Source organism: Arctopsyche grandis, chromosome 2, assembly GCF_051622035.1.
Source record: "Arctopsyche grandis isolate Sample6627 chromosome 2, ASM5162203v2, whole genome shotgun sequence".
Classification (NCBI taxonomy): Eukaryota; Metazoa; Arthropoda; class Insecta; order Trichoptera; family Hydropsychidae; genus Arctopsyche; species Arctopsyche grandis.
Genome location: NC_135356.1, coordinates 25,752,600 through 25,777,709, shown reverse-complemented (window position 1 = coordinate 25,777,709; position 25,110 = coordinate 25,752,600). Strand labels below are relative to the sequence as shown.

General features: G+C 34.7%; 1 protein-coding gene across 1 annotated transcript; it reads left to right on the top strand.

Annotated features, from left to right (window-relative positions):
* The first annotated feature begins 312 nt into the window (after positions 1 to 312).
* LOC143920809 (eukaryotic initiation factor 4A-III) lies at positions 313 to 2,142 on the top strand. Its single transcript, XM_077443786.1, has one exon. It carries the CDS (start codon positions 396 to 398, stop codon positions 1,602 to 1,604), a length of 1,209 nt encoding a protein of 402 aa, XP_077299912.1. The 5' UTR covers positions 313 to 395; the 3' UTR covers positions 1,605 to 2,142.
* The last annotated feature ends 22,968 nt before the right edge of the window (positions 2,143 to 25,110 follow it).

Sequence of the window (25,110 nt, the reverse complement as noted above, 5' to 3'; positions counted from 1 at the left end):
TATAAAACGAGAAATAGGAATAAATTGACTAAAGGTAGAGTTAAGAAAGCTAAAACTGCAGGAGGTGTTTTTCACAGAGGTGTTCAAATGTATAATGCCCTTCCTGAAAGCATTAGAATTTCTATTAACATTGATGCTTTCTTGAAGGGTGTTAATGGATACCTTTGTGTAAGATGATTTATAATTTTTTGTTGTTATGTTGTGTTATATGTATTAGCAGTTTGCTATATAAATAAATAAATAAAATAAAAATATATAGTATCGTTCACAGTTTGCGATTACGACCCATGTTTATCGGTCATGGCTCAGCACGTGGTATCCCTGTTCGTCGGCGAGCGTCACTTCGCATCGAATTTTCGCTCGTCTATTTAGTCGTTGTGTGACGTCGAAACAAGATGTCGTCTCGGAACACCGGGTCCGCCGCCCTCGAGGACTTCTCCCACGTGGAGTTCGACACCAGCGAAGATGTCGAAGTGACGCCCACGTTCGCAGACATGGGCCTCCGCGACGAGCTATTGCGCGGTATCTACGCCTATGGCTTCGAGAAACCGTCGGCCATCCAACAGCGCAGCATCAAACCCATCATGCGGGGACGTGACGTCATCGCCCAAGCCCAATCTGGTACTGGTAAAACGGCCACCTTCTCCATAGGAGTACTCCAATCCCTGAACACTTCCATACGCGAGACTCAAGCTCTGTGTCTGTCACCCACCCGAGAGCTCGCCACTCAAATTCAAAAAGTCATACTCTCCCTGGGCGACTTCATGAACGTGCAATGCCACTCTTGCATTGGAGGCACCAACCTCGGAGAGGACATTCGCAAACTGGACTACGGCCAACACGTTGTCTCCGGCACACCCGGCCGAGTCTTCGACATGATACGCCGCAGGGTCCTCCGCACACGCTCAATCAAAATGCTTCTCCTCGACGAAGCCGACGAGATGCTGAACAAAGGGTTCAAAGAACAAATATACGACGTGTACCGTCACTTGCCGCCAGCCACTCAGGTCGTTCTAACATCGGCCACACTCCCGCACGAGATCCTAGAAATGACTTCCAAATTCATGACCGATCCCATACGCATACTGGTCAAACGCGATGAGCTCACACTCGAAGGTCTCAAACAGTTCTTCGTGGGCGTCGAGCGTGAAGAGTGGAAGTTCGACACACTGTGCGACTTGTACGACACTTTGACCATCACTCAAGCGGTCATCTTCTGCAACACCAAACGCAAGGTAGACTGGCTGACGGAGAAGATGCGCGAGGCTAACTTTACGGTGAGCTCAATGCACGGTGACATGCCGCAAAAGGAGCGGGACAACATCATGAAGGAGTTCCGCAGTGGACAGAGCCGAGTGCTCATCTCCACCGACGTGTGGGCGAGAGGAATCGACGTGCAGCAGGTGTCGCTCGTCATCAACTACGACCTGCCCAACAACCGAGAGCTCTACATACACAGGATAGGCAGATCAGGCCGCTTCGGACGCAAGGGTGTCGCCATTAACTTCGTCAAATCAGACGACATCAGGATCCTGCGAGACATCGAGCAGTATTACTCGACACAGATCGACGAAATGCCGATGAACGTCGCCGATCTGGTTTAAGTACGTTCGTATGATTACATTCGTACCATTCACTAATGTGTAAGCGACTGTTCCATTTAACCGTAGAAAAGATTTCTACACCAATCTCGTAGTTGGTTGTAATTTGATGTTTCAAGAAAGAACTTGTTTATACCGAGTATTATTTAAATATAACATATTTTTAAACTGTGGAATAGTGGCTTATACTTCTCCAAATTTAATTTACTTATCTAATACTATGGCTATATATATATATATGTGTCTGTATACTTTTAAAATAAATGCTATTAGCGATGTGATTGAATATATATATATATTTTATTTTTTTTCATATAAATGTATGTTTGATGTATTATTTTTGTAGCCCAACTTTGCTCATATGTATTCAAATTGAATTGTACCTTAATTGTATTGCAGTACTTTTCATTTTGTGTTTGGATAATTTCTCTTCACAGCTTAAATCTAATTTTTGTTTAGTTAACATTTTATTAATTCTTATTATATTACTATCTTCATACTATGTTCAAATTTAAGTACCTAAAATAAAATCTTAAGGTGTTTTTATAAGCGATTTTTTTATTTATTTCATATTTTCTACAAATACACTTGCAGCGTCATACCATTCAATCACACACAGTACACACTCGTTGCATCTAATGCGTCAATGCGATTTATTTCCATTTTCATAGCATGTTTTGCTGATGTTTTCAGCATATATATATATGAATATCTTTCCATATTATTTACCAGGAAATTTAGTGAAACTCCTCAGAGCTGGAACCACATGCGACCACAGAACTTTAAGTGTATTTTTGCCTTCCGAAATGAAATTTATATTTATAAAGACTTAATTCAAATGTATGTCGAGTCAATAAAACATACAAAAATGGTCACAAAATATAAACTGGATTGTTTTTTATTTTTTTATTCGAAGAATTAGTATAGATCACTACAAATGAGCTTTTCAGAAGTCATATAGTACCAAAAATCTTCACAAATTTTTGATTTGATTTTTTTTAACCCTTTGCCTGCGGCAATAAATAGCGAACAAGCCCTGTACTCTGCACCTTTTTCTTGAATTTAGCAATCGAGTTTTCGACCTTAAATACAGATTTTAATATTTACTCAAGTAACCAGATATGTTCATTAACACACAAAGTATTATTTTAAACAATAAAATACATAATATATCTCATAGTTTTCGCTTAATTATCAAATAATCATTCTTCATACATTTGAGACGTATCGTCTCAATTGTATGAAGACGTGACGTCACATAAACGAGGTTTCAGCATGGTTCCACAAAAAACTAATTTTGATTGGTATATATTCATTTTAAACAAATTGAATAGATGGCATTCAACTCTCAGTAATATATTCAACCAATTTTGAACCTTAAAACGGTTGAAATAGGCGCATATAAGCCTCAAAATCCCGTGCAAAGTTCAGAAATTGTATGGAAAACAGCCGCGCTACCGACTTGTCGCCCAAAGCTTCCATAGAAAATGGCCGCGGGCAACGGTTAATATCTTCTCGGTCGCTCAATAACGAGCATCATCGTCTTGTACCGGGTTGGCACGAATCAAATGCACTCAGATTAAGTGTTTATTTGGTATTATGGAACGTCCGGAATCTGATGGACGACTCTCCTCCACTCCTCCCAGTCCTGAGCCAAGCTGATAGTTCAGAAAGGGAATCCAGCTGACTAATCAAATCCATCCATCGTATGGGGATCTCCCTCTTGCGCGCGTCCTCCACTAATCCTATTACTATCAGCTTCTCTTGACTCCTGACATGTCTGAAATACAGAAGGAATCCTTTGGCACGCACATATTTTAAGCTTCTGGAGGATGAAGACATTCGTTTGCTTCGCATTTTGAGCCGCCTCCCGCACCAAATTTCAAAGGCATCTATAGGGTATTTCTCACCTTCCTCTTCAACGTCTTGATTTAATGTGATCGAAAACATAGATTTCACCCGGCCAGTCTTCATTTTATTCATAATGGACCGGCTCTTCAGTATCAGACTAGTCACTGCTGATTTTGTCATTCCAAGTCTTCAGATCTTGCTTGCCAGTGTCCATCTTTTGAGACGGATGTACCTACATACACTCAGATATGCAAATTATTTGATAATATACATATAGTATTCTATATTCAATAGTATTGTTTGAATATTTCGAAGGTTGGGTCATTATTTTCAGCATCACCATGGCTAATAGTTGTTTCTTATTCGTAAAATGACTAAATATGTACATCAATACCTATGTAGTTTTACGACTGAGGTGTCCTTAGAAAGTTTGCCATATATAATAAACCATTTCCATATAAACCCATACAATTGATTCCCATTTTAGAAAAACACATTTCCGTTATGGGGTGACATTTTTTTAATAATATTAAAAAACATTTCATTCACAATTGTAATTTAGATACCGGAGGCCAGCAACTTTTATTGCAACTGAAAGTGACTCGAATACGTCTTCATCACATTGACGTTTAGAGACTTGTTGTCTCCGAATAAACACAGTCATATACGAATTTAAATGATCGGTTTTGTTTATTACACCATTTGGCAGATCTCTACATTCTTTCGACTTTTAGGGTATAAACTAATACGTCAGAATCTACGGAATTACAGCAAGATCGACTTTAAAATGATAAAATCCAGCCTCTTCCAGTTCATCTGTCATTTAGGCGCGCCAACTATCCGAATAAACTAAAGCCTTCTACTAAAATTGCCGTTATTAATGTTTTTCAACTGCGATAGTCCACTTTGACTAAGAAGTATTGTTGAAGAAGCACTCAAACCAGCATTTTTCTTCTTGGCAAATAAGCTCTCGTCGATGATTCAGATTGAGATGTGTCCATAGAATCCGATCTTCTGTTTAGGCTGTTGGTTGAGGTACTCCGCACAGATTTCTCTCATGTAGTTGCTCCAATCGATGGTTGTATTTTTATTCATGGACAATTCCTCTTTCCTAAACTTTATAGATGTCAACTCTTTCGACAGCGAATGGCTGTCAAACAGTAGACCAATTTCTAGTTTGCGTAGCAAATTCTCAAACCAAAGTAGATCCTCATTTTGTGATTTATTTTACAAGATATCCTGTCTGATAGTATACTTTTCTCTTGCAAAAAAGCAGAGTGAAAAAGGAATACAATGTTTTTTTTATTTTATTAAATAAATCACACTAAATAACAGGAAAGTATCCTTGTTTGAAGTGCTTTAGACAAACGCTTCGACATTAACTGTGAGCCGAGGGCTGGTTTGGACTTCTCGTCAACTTGTCGGATTATTCTTAATCAGATTAAATCCTTATTGGAAAGGGTTTCTTGCGAAACATTGAGCACATCTTCAAAACCAAGTACATATGAGCCGTTATATTTGAAAGTGACCGAGTTCCAATTTTCAGTTCCAAAAACACTTTCTATCTGACTTAATTCACAAATTCACTCGGAAAGCAGAATAAACGCATTTCAGACCACCGGTATTTTTAAATATTGTTAAACGCAAAACATTATATTTAATGTTGTGCGAAATATTCTTCGAAATGAAGAAAAATGGACTTTCAAATATAACGACTCATATATTGATTAGGTTTCATTTTCAAATATCAGAAAAGGTATCAATGTCGTTTATATTATTTTCCAACTTATGAAAAGCTTTAATTTTTGACCATATATTGAAAAATTTTGAGGTGTAAATTTAAATTGAACTACATATTATATATTCACAATATATAAACAGCAGCCTCAAAGCAGGGTATAGGTGGATATTTTACAATATACAGATTTCGAAAGCCTATAATTTTTGGTGATCACTTCCATCAAGAGCCATGTTTTTATACTGTTATAAAAAAAGAACGAAAAGCACATTACACTGAACAGTTCTTAATCGTTTATCTACAGATAGGTTTCTATTGCAGAATATAGAATTCATATTAGGCAATTAGAATGGTATCGAAAAATTACTCGATCGGAGGAAGGTTCCAGAAAATAATGAAAGCTACTTTTTAGAATAGATTAAAAGAATTTTTCTTCCTCCAAAATGACTTATTCAGAATATAAATCGACTTTTAGCTGTCTAAGTGGGTTTTTGAACAAAAAATTAGTAGTTTAGTTATGTATCTGTATAATCGAGTATCAACATTTGCAGATAAGAATTTCTCTTTTTGACAATTTGGAAAGTTTCTATTTGCAAATGATTAGTAAATTCATTGGTGACGAATATGGATTTCACTTCGTTTCAAAAATTGAATAGTTTTCACCCTATAAGTATTGTATTTGTATTTTTTTCGATGAAAAACTTACATTCATTCCTCATATTGATTATGTCACTAAAAGTTTTTCAAAAATTAGGCTTAGCTGATGCCTTTTAGGGCTTCGCCCCTCCGCGCCCCCATGATTGAATGCCGTCTAGGGCTTCGCCCCAATGATCAGTTGCCTTTTAGGGCTTCGCCCCTCCGCGCCCCCATGATTAAATGCCGTCTAGGGCTTCGCCCCCATGATCAGTTGCCTTTTAGGGCTTCGCCCCTCCGCGCCCCCATGATTGAATGCCGTCTAGGGCTTCGCCCCCCTTAGTTTATGCCTTTTAGGGCTTCGCCCCTCCGCGCCCCCATGATTTAATGCCGTCTAGGGCTTCGCCCCCCTTAGTTTATGCCTATTAGGGCTTCGCCCCTCCACGCACCCATGATTGAATGCCGTCGAGGGCTTCGCCCCCCTTAGTTAATGCCTTTTAGGGCTTCGCCCCTCCGCGCCCCCATGATTGAATGCCGTCTAGGGCTTCGCCCCCATGATCAGTTGCCTTTTAGGGCTTCGCCCCTCCGCGCCCCCATGATTAAATGCCGTCTAGGGCTTCGCCCCCCTTAGTTTATGCCTATTAGGGCTTCGCCCCTCCACGCACCCATGATTGAATGCCGTCGAGGGCTTCGCCCCCCTTAGTTAATGCCTTTTAGGGCTTCGCCCCTCCGCGCCCCCATGATTGAATGCCGTCTAGGGCTTCGCCCCCATGATCAGTTGCCTTTTAGGGCTTCGCCCCTCCGCGCCCCCATGATTAAATGCCGTCTAGGGCTTCGCCCCCCTTAGTTAATGCCTTTTAGGGCTTCGCCCCTCCGCGCTCCCATGATAAATTGCCGTCTAGGGCTTCGCCCCCCTTAGTTAATGCCTTTTAGGGCTTCGCCCCTCCGCGCTCCCATGATAAATTGCCGTCTAGGGCTTCGCCCCCCTTAGTTAATGCCTTTTAGGGCTTCGCCCCTCCGCGCCCCCAAGATTAAATGCCGTCTAGGGCTTCGCCCCCATGATCAGTTGCCGTTTAGGGCTGCGCCCCCTTTGGGGGCCCCATGGGGCGGCGCCCCATAAGGCTGCGACCCATAAAGCTGCGCCCCATAAGGCTGCGCCCGATAAGGCTGCGTCCCATAAAGCTGCGCCCCCTTTAGGCCCCATGGGGCTGCGCTCCATGAGGCTGCGCTCCCTTCGGGGCCCCATAAGGCTGCGCCCCCTTCGGGGCCCCATAAGGCTGCGGCCCCTTCGGGGCCCCACGGGGCCCCATAAGACTGCAGCCCCTTTGGGGCCCCACGAGGTTGCGCCCCTTGTGGCGCCCCTGGCGGGGCCCCATGAAACTACTCGCCTTGTGCCCCCGCGGGGGTGAATCCATTGAATCGAAAAAAATCAAATCGGCGCCTATGGATCGAAAAAAAAAATAAATCGAATCACGTGTTCGATGACGTCACCGATCTACGGACTACGACGAACGACGGATACATACATACAAAGTCTCTTTCCAAATTATATAGTAGAAGAAGATTGTTAAATGGTCCTTCCGGCCGTGTATGTATAAAAATAAATAAACAAGGAATATCAATTGTTGAATCTGTAAATGGCAAATCAGACAAAAATAAACCAATCACTATTATTTCAAAAGCTTCAATGTGACCGTCCACTATATATAGTTTAGATTTTACTACATTTACATCAGTAAACACATTCAAATTACTGCCGATTACATCATGGGTTATGGGTTCTCTGTGGGGCAGCCAACTAAGTCAATAAACTGAAGAAAAAAACTGATTAAAATGTAATTTTCATTTTAATCTAAGTGTTTTAATACTTTTTATACATTAAAATTGTATTTTTCAAATGTATTCAAGTCGTGGGTCACTTTGCTTTTATAATAAAAAGAGGTTGCCACCTGGAAAAGGTTGAAAGCCTGTGGATTAGACTATTGAACAGAAGGCATAGCTCATCAATGAAGGAATCATCTTCTGTCAAAATGCTTGAAAATCAAAGGGAAATGTTAAAAAATGATTGAAAATTAAAAGATATAGTTCAATTGTATAAACAGGATTTTGAATTACAATAATTTCTTATGACAATTGATCAATAGTTTTTCTTTTAAATAAAACATTTTATCATGGAATATTATGCAGATTTTTTTTTGTATTGTAAATATTTCTGATTTTGACTTATAAAATATGGTTTATATAAGAAAAACTTCCGATGTACTGTTGGAATAACTGATATTTTAAAATTTTCAAGCTTTAACCAAATTTGGTTCACTTTTATGAAAGTGATGTACAGGTAAAAAGTTCTGGGTCTTATTTTCAGCTCTGAGAAGTCCGCTGTGAATCGAAAATTAAGAAATAGTTACATTTAAGTATGGTAAAGAAATTAGATTCGCATTTATGAACCTGTCAATTTTCGTGTAATAATTTATACATACATATGTGTGTATGTATGCATTTTCGTAATTTTTTTAGACAACATTGATTTGAAAAAAATTTAAACCTTCTGTGATAACATACAAAATGATTTCATTGAGTATTTACAGAGATAAAAAAAAATTGTTCCAAAGACGATATCTACATATATGTATTCATTATACACTCATAGATAAAAGGGTAAGTATTTTTTTTTAAGGGAGATTTAAGAATATTAAAATGTTCGACCTTAATCGGAAGATAATTATGCGGCGAAGATATCGTCAGTATGTGATTTGCAGAATTACAAAATGCTTTGCTGAAGGATACGTTACCACGTGAGCGTGTTTTTATTTACCCAAATACATTGAAGTAGGATAACGTGTATTAAATAAGATGGAAATAAAAATGGTAAGAATTTTTTGAAGTGTTATCTATGTATTTTCATAAATACTTCGGAAGTTTTATTTCAATTCAGCATACTAAATTGAAACTTCCCACCAGAGAAATGTTATAATAACATCTAATATATAATTTCGAAAGAGACTGTTTGTTTTTATGTTGTATGTATGTTTGTTTGGTTCGTATAATCCGTGACGTTCAATTTAATAAAAAAACATAAATATTCAAATAAATTTAAATAAAATAAAACTTCAAATAAATTTAATAAAGTGTTGAGTATTGACCATGTTTAAGCGGTTTATATTACAAATACCGAGCGAAGTTGGGTAAAAACACTAGTGCATAATATTTTTAATTAATATTAATCGAAAATCGGGCTTTTGGGGAGGGGGCCCCTATCTTATATATATTTCTGTATACATATATACATCGTTGTGTCTAGATTAGGAATAGATTGTATATTCGGAAACTGTTTAAAATTGTATATATATGTATAAGGATTCTGTCTAGAGATAACCCAGGGTTTTTCGCTGTCTGGAGTCCCGGTAATTTCTAAAAAATTAAACTGAAACTCGAGATTTTCCTAACATTTTATAAAATCTGCATACTCCGAAGCAATCCATGACTGATTTTTATACAGCGGGTAGCAAAAAGCATTTAAATAAGAGGCAAATCTTTTCCTGAATTGTAATCGCAAGTGAAACATAAAGGAGGTTTGTAAAAATACAGAAAGTGAACGAGTGTTTTCAACGGAATGCATATTTGTTGCAAAAATAAGAATGAGACTTTCTGATTCCTCTTTAAATGCTTTGATATTTTTATAAATTTATTTTGCACTGCAAGTGTAAGTTATTTTTATTTTCATATCAACTATTTACAATGGATGTTTATATTATAAAATTCTACATGCCTAGTTGAAATCGCTTATTTACATATATTTCATTTCTTTCGATAATTTTATATATACATACATATAATATTATGTATTTATATCTATGTTTTTTACTATTAATATTTAGTCAAAAGTTAATTCTCTTAACATAATGTATTTCCAATGATTTAAAACGAAAAATTTGTATTTCGGGTTCCAGGAATCGAACAAATACGAGACTTCAAAATCCCTATTGTCTATGCATGTGAGATTTCACATTAGAGTCGAATTTCGGAATTTTTAATAGACTGTCCATCTAACCCCATGTCTGTACTTTGATGAGGTATTCTCTTTTCATATATGTAAGCATGAACAGTATTTTCCAAACTATGATGCTGCATGTAAATTTGATATATGTACATATGTATGTAAATATACATACATATATGTATAGTAAATATATAACATATGTTTGCTTATATATACATATATGCAAACTTGCCGTAATTGCGATATTAACGTGCAACGATATTTTGATATGATAAATAGAATACAATACTAAAATATTGTGGGTCCGAAATACTCCAGTGTTAGCTTGAATTCGAAATATGTAGAATACTTCTTAATATTTCGGATGCTATTGATCATTTTCTATTTTGCAATTATTTTTTTTTTAGTGTAATCTTAATAATTATAATTATGTTCACAATTCATCTTATAAGTATTTACAATTCTTTTCCCATAATATCACTCCGATCTATACTAGTTATTCAATTCTTATCTACTGGAAGTCCTCATCTCCTGTAGGCGAATCATGGGTAGGATAATTTTGTTTCATACCAGAATTTATCTAAAATGTGTGATCTTAAGTCAAAAGGCAGTTATATCAACATTTGTAGGGTAAAAAAAACAAATATTTTTTTTTGTAGGTTTGTCCGTTGTTCAAATTCACAAGGGTTCACCTTGAGACCACTGAATTAGGAATATGTACTATTTCATGGTACCGCAAGTTATATCGAAGACGGGCCCGGAGTCTTTGGAAAGACTATTTTTCATCTTTCATCCAGCGAGTGATACATAAGCATTAATAGTAAAAATTTCAAAAATACGAAAGTTGTATATTCTTCTGATGTAGATTCATATAATAGAAATATTGTATAATTACAATGCAATGCAGATCAAACAAAGTTTGCATTGTAATTATACAATATGTTTATTTTACAATATGTTGTAATGTTTTTAGTTTAACTATATAAATATGAAATATTAATGATTTTATTCACTATTAATTAAATTAGAAATTTCTTAATTGAAAATAAAGTTTAATTTTATTATTAACAATAATAAACCTCTTTAATACATAATCTTTAATATTATAATTTAATGCTTATTAAATACATAATCTTTAATACACAATCTTTAATACATAATTTAATAAAGCACCTCTTTTTTTTGTTGCTATGTAAACAAATACATTTGTATACATATATGTTGGTTAAGAGATATACATATGTATGTAGTTGTGGTGAATTATTATGAAATAAAAAGAATCAAATTCAAACATTACCTAATTTATTAAAACTATACGCATTATAACACTTAATGACAATGGGGAAATATCTTTTCATACTTTCGAACGATCTTAAACAATTCATACCAAAATTATATTTTTTTTCAAAATAGTCTGTCAATTAAATACACATATCAGTTATCAATAATTATTATATTGTTTAATTATTGAAACACTATATGCAAATACTGCAATAAAATGGATGAACTCTTTGATGAAGTGGTGATTTCAAAAGGTTTTTGGCCTGTTAACTATGTGACATCTGGGAAAGTTAAGAAAATACAGCTTTTCAGTAATTTTAAAGAAATGAACATTTCGGTGTCGAAACTTGACCAAAATATAGAATATGAATCAATTAAATCTAATCTAATTATACATATGTATTAAAAGTTATATATTAAGTGAGTGAATTTAAATTAAAGCACAGGATTGTGGTGATTTGGACTAATTGGTATTAATAATAATTAATATGTATGTATTACAAATTTTAAAAATCTTCTCTGTCGAAGATTTCCTTTATAATTGGAGACATTTCGTTCAATATTGCCGCTAATTTGTTTAGTTTTGATTTCAATCTTTCTAAGCTTTCACTAAAAACAATAAAAAAGAATATTAAAATACACAAAAGAATATAACATCAACCAATATTATCTTTTAAATGTCATAATGAGTCATACCGGTCGTCTGTATTTAATTCAGAACGTGATTCCAAGAACTCAGTCAGTAACGATGACAGTGTGTTTTCCCCTTCCAAAGACCCTGGCGATTCTGAATGATCAGCCGCTACAGCTGAGGAAGCCAAGGGATCCATCGTTGATGTCGACGGTAACGACGCCAGTGTGGTTTCCGATTGCAAATTCTCTGGCGATTCTGAAGTATTAATTGCTACAGCCGAGGAAGCCAATGGATCCATCGTTAACGTCGACAGCAACGACGACAGAGTGGTTTCCGCTTCCAAAGACTCTGGCGACTCTGTATTATCAGCCGCTACAGCTGAGGAAGCCAATGGATCCATCGTTAACGTCGACAGCAACGACGACAGAGTGGTTTCCGCTTCCGAAGACTCTGGCGACACTGTATTATCAGCCGCTACAGCTGAGGAAGCCAATGGATCCATCGTTAACGTCGACAGCAACGACAGCAGAGTGGTTTCCGATTCCAAAGACTCTGATGATTCTGTATTATCAGCCCCTACAGCTGTGGAAACCAATGGATCCATCGTTGACGTCGACGGTAACGACAACAGTGTAGTTTCCGATTCCAAAGATCCTGACGATTCTGAATTATCAGCTACTACAGCTGTGGAAAACAAAGGATCCATCTCAATCCCATGAAACCTTGATTGGCTTCTTGTGAAGGGTCTCTTATGCCGATTACTGACAGTTCGATATTCATCGGTGCTTGACTTGAGGATGACAATAAAAAGTATCAACAAAACATTATGTATAAATTTAATATATGTATATGTGTGTAGAACTACTACGTTCAATCAAATGTTAACTCATGGGCACCTTTTCTCCGAGTTCGACGGCTTGGTATGCACATGTCTTACATACATAGCCATGACGAAATGAGGGATAGCTGAAAACGTTCATCATGGCTACTTCAATATGTTTTGCCTCGATGAATTCCTTCCTATAAATTGAGAAGTACATATTGTAATGACAAGTTACATACATAACAAAGCTTTTAATAATAGTTTATGTTTATGTTTGGTTCATTCGCTGTACTTACACCGACGATGTCTACCTGGACGTTTTGAATTCGATCCAGTTCTGTAACCCGGACCTAATTCTAAATGTTTCATATTCACATTACGAGATTAATATGTATGTGAAATAAATGTAGTATTACAATATCGTCGATGTAAGTGGAATTTTTATGCAGAGTACACAGACACTTTCGCAATCTTGGCTCGCCGGGGACAATTTTCCGGCAATACATTAAATCAATTTCGCTGTTGCTGTCGCTTTTGCTTAAAATCGCCTTGAAAAATACCCATAGAGCATACCTCTGAGGCATTTTCAAAACACATGCGTGAATACTGTGAACTCGGCTTTCGTTAGTTACAATTTTAGATTAAATACCTGTCCGCCACATATGAGCATATGCAACACTCCCTCTTACCCTGAAGGTTCCTCACCGGTAGCATTTTATTATCTGAAAGTAAAATGTAAAAAAATCCATTCTTTACTTGGTCTAATTGATGAAATTTCTTTTTTTACTTTCATTTCCTACTATTATTATTCCCGTTGACATTTCAAAAAGTTAAAACTTAAAAGTTCCATACTATAAATGTACATATGTACATACACATGCATTACCAAAACTAAAAAAAATATACCGGAGCACAAAAATGAAAAATATGAAAAAAATGAAAAATATGACAAAAATGAAAAATATGAAAAAAAATGAAAAATATGAAAAAAAATGAAAAATATGAAAAAAATGAAAAATTTCTTTCAATATATGTACATACATGCACATGCATTACCAAAACTAAAAAAATATATATATACATATATCACTCCGATAAACTTCATTCTGAAAATGTCACTTTTGAACCATTTAATTTGCCACCCCCCTCCCCCCACTACATATGTACATATATAAAAATAAATAAAAATGATTTTGATATAAATAATTGATGCTAAATTGGGGGGTGGGGGGACGGGGTGGAAAATTGGGAAAACGCCCCGAGATGACCGCGCTTAAGGTCGGCCATCTTGGGGAGTGACAATTTTTGGGGCTCCGTACATTGATGGCTCCCCGGTTACTAATGGGGCCCCGAGAAGTGAAGATGAGATCAAAAGCGGATAAATGACGGGGAATTTACAAAAATATGAATTTCTCACAAAACTGAAATTTGAAATGGCGTGGATTTTGTGCCTTTGCTGCAGCCGGTGCTACGAAAATACGAACTCTTGATTTTGGGGCCCGGTTTTCTCGACCCCACTCCTGTAATATAAAATGATAGTATTAAAGTTGCGTATATGAAATGCGTACAAGTTTTAAACTTTTGTTTAAGCTCGAACGTAATTAATGCGTAATTATAGTTGCGCAATGCTTTTTCGGGCGTGGTTTCAACCAATATTGAGAACATATAAACTCAGACGCAGCAAAATTCACAGCAAGATCCCTCAACGCCAATTAAGCCTTTTTCGGTTTGAAAATTGCGGTCGTAAGAATTTGGCCGTAATCGTACAGTGTCTGTCGACCAGGAAGAAATATTGCATATCGTTGCGCAAAAGATCTACAAATATGTACAACAATTTTTCACTCCCTCTATTATTTAAAACATTAAAATTTAATATTATACATACATGTATGTATGCATAATAAACACATATGTATGTATGTATGCACCATTTTATACTTACCATACGAAATCATGCGAATTTTCGTACTGCAGTGAATATTGTTCTCAGATCTGTATTGTTTTGTGGAATGTTACACTAATGTGGAGTCGTCTGTCGACGTTTCCCGCATAATTTTAGTTTCCTTATTTACATAAGAGTATATGCAGTGGCGGCTCGTGCATAGGGTTTATTTGGTTTAACCGGTTTATTGGGAATATACCGCGTTTTTTTCCTGGGAATTTTGGGGAAATTGAAAAAAAATGTATATCAATCAGATTTTCAAATCGACACATTTTTAGATACTCGTATTGATTCAATGCCATTGATATATGCAGGGCCGGCGCGTCATATTTTACTTATATTAGTGGTTAAATTTTTGGCGCCTTTTCTAAAAAAAGTATTTGTTTACAATAAACTCATTAAAACATTGTGAATAAAATCATTAATATTTCATATTTACGTATTTAAACTAAAACATTACATTTTCACCAAACTGATCTGCATTGCGTTGTAATTATACAATATTTATCGGTCTCCCTCACGGGACCGAAAGTGAAACGCCCGAAAACGCAAATATCGAAAATCGAAAGATCTTAAGTCGAAAGATAAAAAAGGGTGCATGGTAAACGGTACATACTCACGTACATACTCACTTAATTTGCGCGAGCAGGATACAACAGGAACAAGAGGAACAGGCTTTTCCTCCCGTATTCTGCGCACGCACATTAATACGGAAGGAAAAGCCTGTTCCTCTTGTTCCTGTTGTATCCTGCTCGCGCAGATTAAGTGAGTATGTACCGTTTATCATGCACCCTTTTTTATCTTTCGACTTAAGATCTTTCGATTTTCGATATTTGCGTTTTCGGGCGTTTCACATTCGGGCCCGTAACGGAGACCGGTATGTATGTAAATATAAAATTATAGAAATAAATGAAATATTACATATATTTCATTTTTTTAAGCGATTTCAACTAGGCATGTATGTATGTAGAATTTTATAATATAAACATCCATTGTAAATAGTTGATATGAAAATAAGAATAACTTACACTTGCAGTACAAAATAAATTTTATAAAAATATCAAAGCGTTTAAAGGGGAATCAGAAATTCTAATTCTTATTTTTGCAACAAATATGCATGCCGTTGAAAACACTCGTTCACTTGAAGTCTTTTTTAAATGCTTTTTGCTACCCGCTGTATGAAAATCGATCATGGATTACTTCGGAGTATGCAGATTTTATAAAATGTTTGGAAAGTCTCGAGTGTCGGTTCAATTTTTTAGAAATTCCAGAGACAGCGAAAAATCGTGAAATTCCTGGGTTGTCTCGAGACAGAATCCCTAATATTAAATAAAAATATTGTTGTTGCAAAAAAGGTTAAGAAACGATGTTCTATGGAGATCAGACCCAATATTTTTTAGATTTTTCCAAAATAGCCTCTTTATACAAGGTTTATAGTTTTTCATTAATTAAAAGTAAAGAGGGCAAATTTAAGATAAGTATTGTATCATGTGAACAAATACATATATACCTAATAGTTTTCTCTATTATGTATATATTATTGATATCTATATATGCTAATAGTTAATTGGTGCAAGAACACAAGTTCATCAATCTGAACTCGTAATCTGAAGATAAAAATTCCACTCATACATCGCATTCAATTATTATGAAAATAGTGATGAGCACTGCCATACATACAAATAGGTTAAAATAATCTCCGATAACCTACGCTTATGACATTTACTAGTATCGAGACGAAAATTAAATAAAACGAAAAATATTTCGGTTTTGTATTAACTTATGTTGTATTGAAGATGAGGAATGTGGTAAAATAAAAAAAATACCTATTTCATTAATGTGTAAATGACGTTTGGATGCCAAACTGACTTATCATTTATTTTTTGTTTCAGTTATATTTAAATTCATGCCTACTCAAGAGTAAAAAACTATATTTTAAGTTTCCTTATTCAAAATTTCGTTTTAACCCTTAAATATCAAAGAATGTTTGACTTATGTATCTAATATATAATTTGGAAAGGCGAAAATTGGAAATACAATAAGCAAGCAAATTTTCATCTCGTTTTTGCAATTTTGAAAGATTTGGAAACTGAGAGCATTCCCCCTCAACATTTTTTGTAACAAACGCAGATATTACACTTTAAGTTTTGATTAAATTTAATTGATTAACTTGTAGCTTCAAATTGGTTTCGTTTAATTTGGTAAATAAATCAGTCATATAAGCTATGTCAATTTTTGAATTAATTAAATTGAGCCGCAAATCATTGTCTTTACTTTCCAGGAATTCCATCGCTGAATCAAAAAGTTCATAAAACCGATCCAAACATGCACTCTTAGACAACCAACGAACTTCGGTGTTAAATAGTGAACGATCACAGTCTTTATCATTTTCCAAATCAAGTTGACCAAACAAACTCACATTTAAAGAACCCCTTTTGATTTTATTAACTGCTCTAATGACATAATCTAATGAGCTATGCTAGCATTCACTAAGTGGTGTCGATGAATTACACAATGTACAGATATTTTTTTATATTCAACTTTTCGCGGACCCTCTAAATTTTTTAAAATTTCCACAGACCACCTCAGTGGTCACAGGAACCTCTAGGGGTCCACAGGAACCACTGATGTAGAAGGGCTTCTTCGATATTTTTTATCCGACAAAGAAATACCACATATGAATAGATTTAATCGGTATTTTGACGCATGTGTTTTTGTTTGATATAAATAATTATTTTAAGACAACTTTGTTTTTGTATATGCATGTAGACATTAAATAAAATGTTATCAATTTCAAATAGGTACAAATTACGTGTTCAATTATTGATATTGATCGTATTGCATCAATTTGATACTAATGGTATATGTAAATAATAAGCAGTTTGAAATAACAAAACAGTTTTATGTAAATTAAAGTTGTCAACCAAAATAGATGCCGATGAATTAGGCCAATTTATTCAATATTATTTTTGGCACATATTGTGAGACAAATATTACTAATTTCGATGAATTAATTCATCATCATTTACCATTTAAGCTTTTCTCAAGGGGGGGGAGGGCAAATTTTTTGATTTTGAATTTCTAGGAAAGGAGGGTGTATTATATAAAAAAATGAGTGTATATGAATTAAAATTTTTATTAATTTTTTCAGTAATATTCTATTCTATTCATTTGAGTTTCGTAGGATAAAGGAGTTTTATTTGAGAGTTTTTAAGATCTTTCAGTGCGTGAATATTCCTTGGATAGTTCGTTTTTCAACATATTCTCAATCACATAAAAATTTTTTTGTGCTATTTTATAGACATCGTTCTGGAACAGTACAAGAAGACAAAATTAACAAAACGTTTGCTATATACATGTATATTAATGATTTAAAAAAATAAAACTAACAATTGTTTGGTCCAAATCCTTCGACGTAGCTCTATTTGTAATCGGTAGTATACGTAGTTCATTGTCTTTAGGGTGGAACCATTTAGTAAACTGAAAATGCATATTGATATTAGTAATTTGTGAATGCATATTAAAGTTTTTTTATGTATGATAAAAAAAAATTACCGTATCCATCAATACTCTAACATCGTTTGACCTGAAAGTAAATTGTCAATTTAGTTGATTTTATAGTATTTTCAATAATACAATCGCTAAGTAAAGATATAGCTTACTCTGAACGGGCCAAAGACAAGGCCAAGAAAGCAAGAGACACGAAAATCACAGAAAAGAAACGCATTTCTGGAAAAGAAACATTATTTTAAAGTATGTACATATGTATGTAAGTACATACATACATATTTATGTATAGTAAAAATATTACTGAGGCAGAATACTTACTTGCTACTTAAGTACAAGTCAACGTCAGGTCGATGAAAACTCGTGTGCAACTAATGAAAATTTCAATGTGATCCTATCTTTTATATGCAAATAATGATTAGTTGACATATTTTCTAGATGAGTTTGTAAAACGTTATTATTGCTGGCGTTCAGTGTTAAAAGTCAACATGATGTATTAATTACTATTCAATACATTTAAATGTATTAAATAGATCACTATTTTTATAACGATGTTTATGCGATGGTAGAGATCATCAAAAAAGGTCAGTAATACGCTGATACTTACATACGCTCTACTTATGATCTTACATCTACTTTATGATCTCAATACACATTGTACATGTTATATCATTATTTCTATATTTGAATATGGTTTTCTAGTACTAAATTGGATGGAATACTACATATAACTGATTTTATAATAAAATAGCGGCTTTTACCTGGCGTTGCTAGGGACTCTGTGAAGATAGACTTTAAGCGATTGTGGACTGATTACATGTTATATAGTATTTGTAAAAGAATTGTAAAATAAATAGGTACGTTTGTCTGAAGTTATTCGTAAGTATTAGTTGTAAGAGGGTGATTTAAACAATGATATTAACAACTCAAATAGTCGTGTGTATAGATCTTGGTTACTTATTGAAGTAGTTTCTTCGGTTAATTTTTTTAAAATGCTATTTATGTACATATATTTATTGTACATATATTTATGTACATATATTTATATAAAATGCTATTTATGTACATACTCGGTCTCCGTGTTTTGACAGAATGTTAAATTACAGAAAACGCAAATATCATAATGCAAAGATCAAAAAAAAAAATGGTGCATGGTAAACGGTACATACTCACTTAATTTGCGCGAGCAGGATACAACAGGAACAAGAGGAACATGCTTTTCCTCCCGTGTTAATGTGCGCGCGCAGAATACGGGAGGAAAAGCATGTTCCTCTTGTTCCTGTTGTATCCTGCTCACGCAAATTAAGTGAGTATGTACGTGAGTATGTACCGTTTACCATGCACCATTTTTTTTTGATCTTTCGACTTAAGATCTTTCGATTTTCGATCTTTGCCTTCCGATATTTGCGTTTTCTGTAATTTAACATTCTGTAAAGTCACGTAGACCCATATTTACTCTCCTCACTACATATGTACATACATACATATGTAAGTAAGGATATGCTATCCTAAAACGTGTCAACCGTCTAAGTTTGAAGGATAGTAAACATCGAAGGTAACGCGAATCTTCGATATGATTACTGGTATGTTGTATATACATTTAATAATTTGGAAGCACTCCAGACGATTTTTATTTGACACATATGTGTTTAAGTTGGTTAAATTCTAGATGTTGCACGGAAATGGATTCGTTTCCTCTGAATGCCCGTCGAATGACATGAAAAAATATGTATACGTGAAAATGGATGTGAAAACTTTTTCCTTTCTCATATACCTTTTTATTTTATATATGTATGTACATACATATTTCCAAAAATATACCTATATACATATTTTAAATTTTCATGCAGCTTTCCAATGTCATTAAAATTATCTTAGTATTCCTTTGGAGTGCAAAATATGCATAGCGGATTTTATTTTGTCAGATTCCATTATCAATGACCTTATTTTTAATTTTAAAATCTGCGAAAAATATAACATTGAAAAAACATGTTTTTTGCATAACATGTAATGGCATATGCGTGTAAACAATCCAACGTTAAATCTGTAACTCTAAGTTCGTTTTAAAAAATAAACTGTTTTTTTAGTGTAAAAGATTTAAATGAATATTACATTTACAATTCAATCATTTGAAATTTTACTAGTCAAAATCCCAATACCTCTCCAGATACAATATTGAACAAAGATTATTAATTTTAGCCTTTAATACTCTTAAATATTTTTGGTTATTTAAAAATCACGTTAATTATAAGATTGATCCGCAGCGTAGTTCGATGGTTTACTAATAGAGAGGTCGTGGATTTAATCCGAGAGACCATTTGATCACATTTTGCCCATAAATCAATCTTATAGTATCGAACTAATTTATTTTCGTGTGCGCGGGTGACTGATCCACTGGGGGGGATTCACGAAATCGGGCACGTGCCGTGTTTTTGTCGTGAGTCTCGAATATCAAGGTGAACGAAGTTCAGAAAAAAAGCACGTTAATTTATATTGTATGAATATCTACTTAATATTATATGAACTTACTAGAAGATCGTTCAATGTAAATTTTCTGTAATTTGGGTAAAAGCATTTTTACTTTGTACTGTAGCCAAATTTATCTGTCTTCACTCTGTTTTGCAGGTTAAAATGAATGGAGAAGGGTTGTATATTTTGAAAAAATTGATTGTGGTTAAATTAAGCAAGGCAATGGTTTTTATATGATAGCACCTTTTGGACTTTTTACATACCTCCTTTACGTTTCACTTACGATTACAATCCAGGAAATCCGATCGTTTTCATACTTTGCCATATTGCTCATTTTCGTCATCAATATAAGTAAATGGATTACGATTGTACAAAAATATCGTGTAGGACGCGTTTTAAATCTGCCCGGCGAGATAGTCGTTGACGTCTATCCACCGTTTGCTTATTAGTTTTAAACATAGATGGCGATAGTAAAATAAAATAACGGTATTTTTATTCAAAATAATAATTTTATATACAAATTATTAGTATGGGCACCTTTGGACATCGTTGGGCTGGAAGATAAATACTAAGAACAGCATCCCCTGGCATTTCCATATAAAAAACGTTGAGTATATGTGTCACTGTTATATGGATCCACAAGGTTGTCTAGGTGAATCACAAATGAATGTATTTACATATATTCCGTTGTGGATGCGAGTGAAACGGAAGTTGAAACGTCAACTCGTGGATTATTTACAACGTATTTGCAAAAATTTGTTTTTATAAATTCATTTCAAGAGTATTTCTGACGATGATTGCAGAGATGACAATATATGTACATATATTGTGTCAATCTCTAACATAATACCTACATATTATGTACATAGGTATTATGTTGGATCTCACGTCAAATGTCAGGCGACGCTATTCTTGGTGTTTACCTTAAAAACTATTTTAAAATATATTGTGGAATGAGGAAAGGTGTTATTAGAATCATTGTCAAAAAAAAAAAAAATTGACAAAATATAACTAGGTAAAGCAAAGCTGACATTATGCAATTATAAATCTACCTGCATGCACTGGTCTGGTCGCCCTCAACCAAGTTGTTCGCGAGTTGAGCGGTGCGGCCCGGCCCATAGAGAGAAGTTGAAACGGATCCAGGGTTTGCTTGCAGAGCTACAGCCAGCACTGGTTCTGTGTTATGCCAAGCTATTTCCGGCACCGAACATTTCATTTCGAAGATCTGCCGAAGAGACTTCCACACCAGATACTTACAGAATACACTTCAATTGTCACCCGCGTCAGTTTCCCGCCACGATTCGACTAAACACTTAACTTTACGTTTACGACTATTTCGTTAAACGCATACAATATGATTAAAAAAAAATGACATTTTAAGATTTTAACATAAACAAACATAAGTAGTATTTTTTGTAGCTTAGATAAACCTCAGCGTAGCCAAAACCTCTTGTAACGGTAAGGGAAATACTCGAGTCATTGGTCACATAGTAAAAAAAGTAAAATTTTAGTGTTTAATTCAATTGTCTTGCCACATGTGGTTTATTGTGCCACTGTGCTTAATTTGTTTAGTGGCCAAGATTTAGAAAAAATGCAAAAAATACAGAATAAAGCTATGAGAGGTATTTTGAATGTGAGTAGATTTAAGAGTATTGGAAGTATGTTAGATGAATTAGGATGGATGAGTATTAGAATTAGTCTAAATATTAGTACATTGTCTTTTGTTTATAAGTTAGATCATAAGTTATTACATAAGTATTTTGATGATTATATAATAAGGAATAGAGATAAACATAGTTTTTATACTAGAAGTAAGGAAAAACTAGTTGTAAGTAGAGTAAGAAAGAATAAGACGGCTGGGGGTGTTTTTCACAGGGGTGTGCTCATGTATAATACCCTCCCTGAGTGCATCAGGTCTGCTAAAAACATGGATGTATTCCTGCGAGGTGAGAAGAGACACCTTTGTGAGGGACAGTATATATAAGTTAATTATAAATTTAAGAGTTAAGTATAATAATTAAGATGTATTTTTAAATTAGCTTGAAACAGCCCGGATACACTATTGGGTATCACGATACTAACCTAACTTGTGAATATAATTAAAATAAAAAATCAGATATTTAACAATTAACATACTCATTATTGACGAGTATACCAAATATCGAAATGCAAGTTGTAAATGCGATTTTTTCTGAACGCGTTGCAGCGACGCAGTTCCTATGCACGAGCCGCCACTGCATATATGTATGTATGTAAATGAATTAAAATTATGCGGTAGACGTCTGCAGACCACTCCATATTAATGTAAAATTACACAAAACAATACAGATCTGAGATCTCGTCTCAGATCTGTATTGTTTTGTGTTGTTTTGTGAATTCTCTATTCACCGGAGAAGGACGAAAAAACGAATGATTTCGTATGGTAATTATGATATGGTTCATAGATATATATACATGTATGTATGTACATATGTATAACATTCAAATCCCACAATAAACTGTTTTAAATAAAAGACGGAGTAAAAAATTGTTGTATATATTTGTAGATTTTTTGAACAACGATATGAAATATTTCGCCCTGGTTGACACACTGTACGATTACGGCCAAAACCGAAAAAGGCTTAGTTGGCGTTGAGGGATCTTGCTGTGAATTTTGCGGCGTCTGAGTTTATATGTTCTCAATATTGGTTGAATCCACGCCCGAAAAAGCATTGCGCAACTATAATTACGCATTAATTACATTCGGGCTTAAACAAAAGTTTAAAACTTGTACGCATTTCATATACGCAACTTTAATAATATCATCATTTTATATTACAGGAGTGGGGTCGAGAAAACCGGGCCCCAAAATCAAGGAGCCAATGCCACAAATAATAAGACCAGAATTCATTTCATTAGCCTCCATAGACGAATCATTGGAGCCCGTAGGTTCAATTCCCGATCCATCGTTACCCTCGACATCAGAGATGGATACTTCGGAACAGTGGCGTAACGTGAATTCCAGGCGCAAAATATTTTACGGCGCCTTACGCCTTAAATACATACCTTTTTACGTAGAAAAATCTATTCTTCTGGATTTCGAATTGGCAAACACTTCGATTATTTCGTTAAAATTAATTTTATTTGTGCTCTCATGTTCAATACTAATCAGCGCTAATCCTTTGAGTCGATGTTGTGACATAATTGACCTTAAGTAATTTTTAATAAGTTTCAACTTAGAGAACGAGCGCTCAGCAATGGCTACAGTTACTGGAGGTGAGGAACAAGATGATTAAAGTGGCGATATCAGGAAATGACGAATTTATAGTGTAAAAATCACAAATGAAGAGCTTCGCCAAATTATGAACACTGTCGATCTTCTCTATTTTTCTCTTAAGCACGAACGGAAATCAAGCACCTGGTTAGGTAATGACTTGTCAAAGTCATTGACATATTGGTCGGCTAAAGATTTGGCTTCCCGATATAAGTCGTCATCTGATAATTGAATGAGATTTTTACTTTGTAGGAAGGCGAACTTTGAAATAATATCGTTAAAATATGTAAAACGAAACTTCAATTGCATCAAGGCTACGTCTAGTGCCGCATTAAAAATTGTTATTTCAAACTTTTTCAATGAATCATGGAATCGTGTGTCATTACTAAGTTAATCGAAGTGCTTTTTGACAAAAGATTGACGATTCGATGTCAATTTTGGCTCCAAACCCCATTTGTTGCAGTCGTTACAAATTATTCAAATGTATTCCTAAATCGATTGAGATTGTCGTATGCATTTTTGATCGTCGACTGAGCACTGATAACATCGACGTTTTTTGATTGTAGGAGCTTTGATACAAAGTTGAGAGGCTGAAGAATGTTATCAAAAAGCACAAGTAGGAGAATAAATTCGAAACTTTCCATTTTCTTTTTTAGTCCCTTTGCTTCTGATTGTTCATCCTTTCTTTTACTTTTTAAAATTATTTCTGTAAGACATTTTAAAAAATCTGTATATGAATATCGAAGTGCATTGATGGAATCTAGTCTTGAAGACCAACGAGTAGGGTTCAATCTTTTTAGAGTAACTGATGGTGAATTTTCCTTAAAAACTTCCCACCTGTTAATGCTGACAGCGAAAAATTTATAAATTTGTTCAACCACATCAAACAAATAAGAAGCTTTTGGCACATCAGATACGGTATCTTTAATGACGAGATTTAAATTATGAGCTGCACAGTGAACGTAATGAGCGTTTGGTTCGAGTTCAGTTATCTTCTTTTGTAGACCGTTGTATGCACCACTCATTACTCTGGCACCATCGTAACCCTGTCCTCTACATTTCGCAATATCTAGTCCTTTACTTGTCAACTAATCCAAAATAAAATTTTTTAAACCCTCTGCACTTCTGTTTTTAACATTAAAGAACCCCACGAATGATTCCTTTATTTCAACATCAATTGGACGTTGAATGTCATCTTTTTGAACAACAATGTATGGAATATAACTTTATATAATTTTTAAACTGAAGTATTATGAATATTACAAATTTTTTTTCGTATGTCAAATGTATCATAACAAAAATATTGTGTGTTGAAATATTTCTTCTGAGGTGTCCACTTCATTTTGTCGGGCACTGTACATACATTTAGTGCATCCAA

What these genes read in the sequence shown, in the direction of transcription:
- LOC143920809 (XM_077443786.1), top strand. Translation starts at nt 396, where the DNA reads ATGTCGTCTCGGAACACCGGGTCCGCCGCCCTCGAGGACTTCTCCCAC.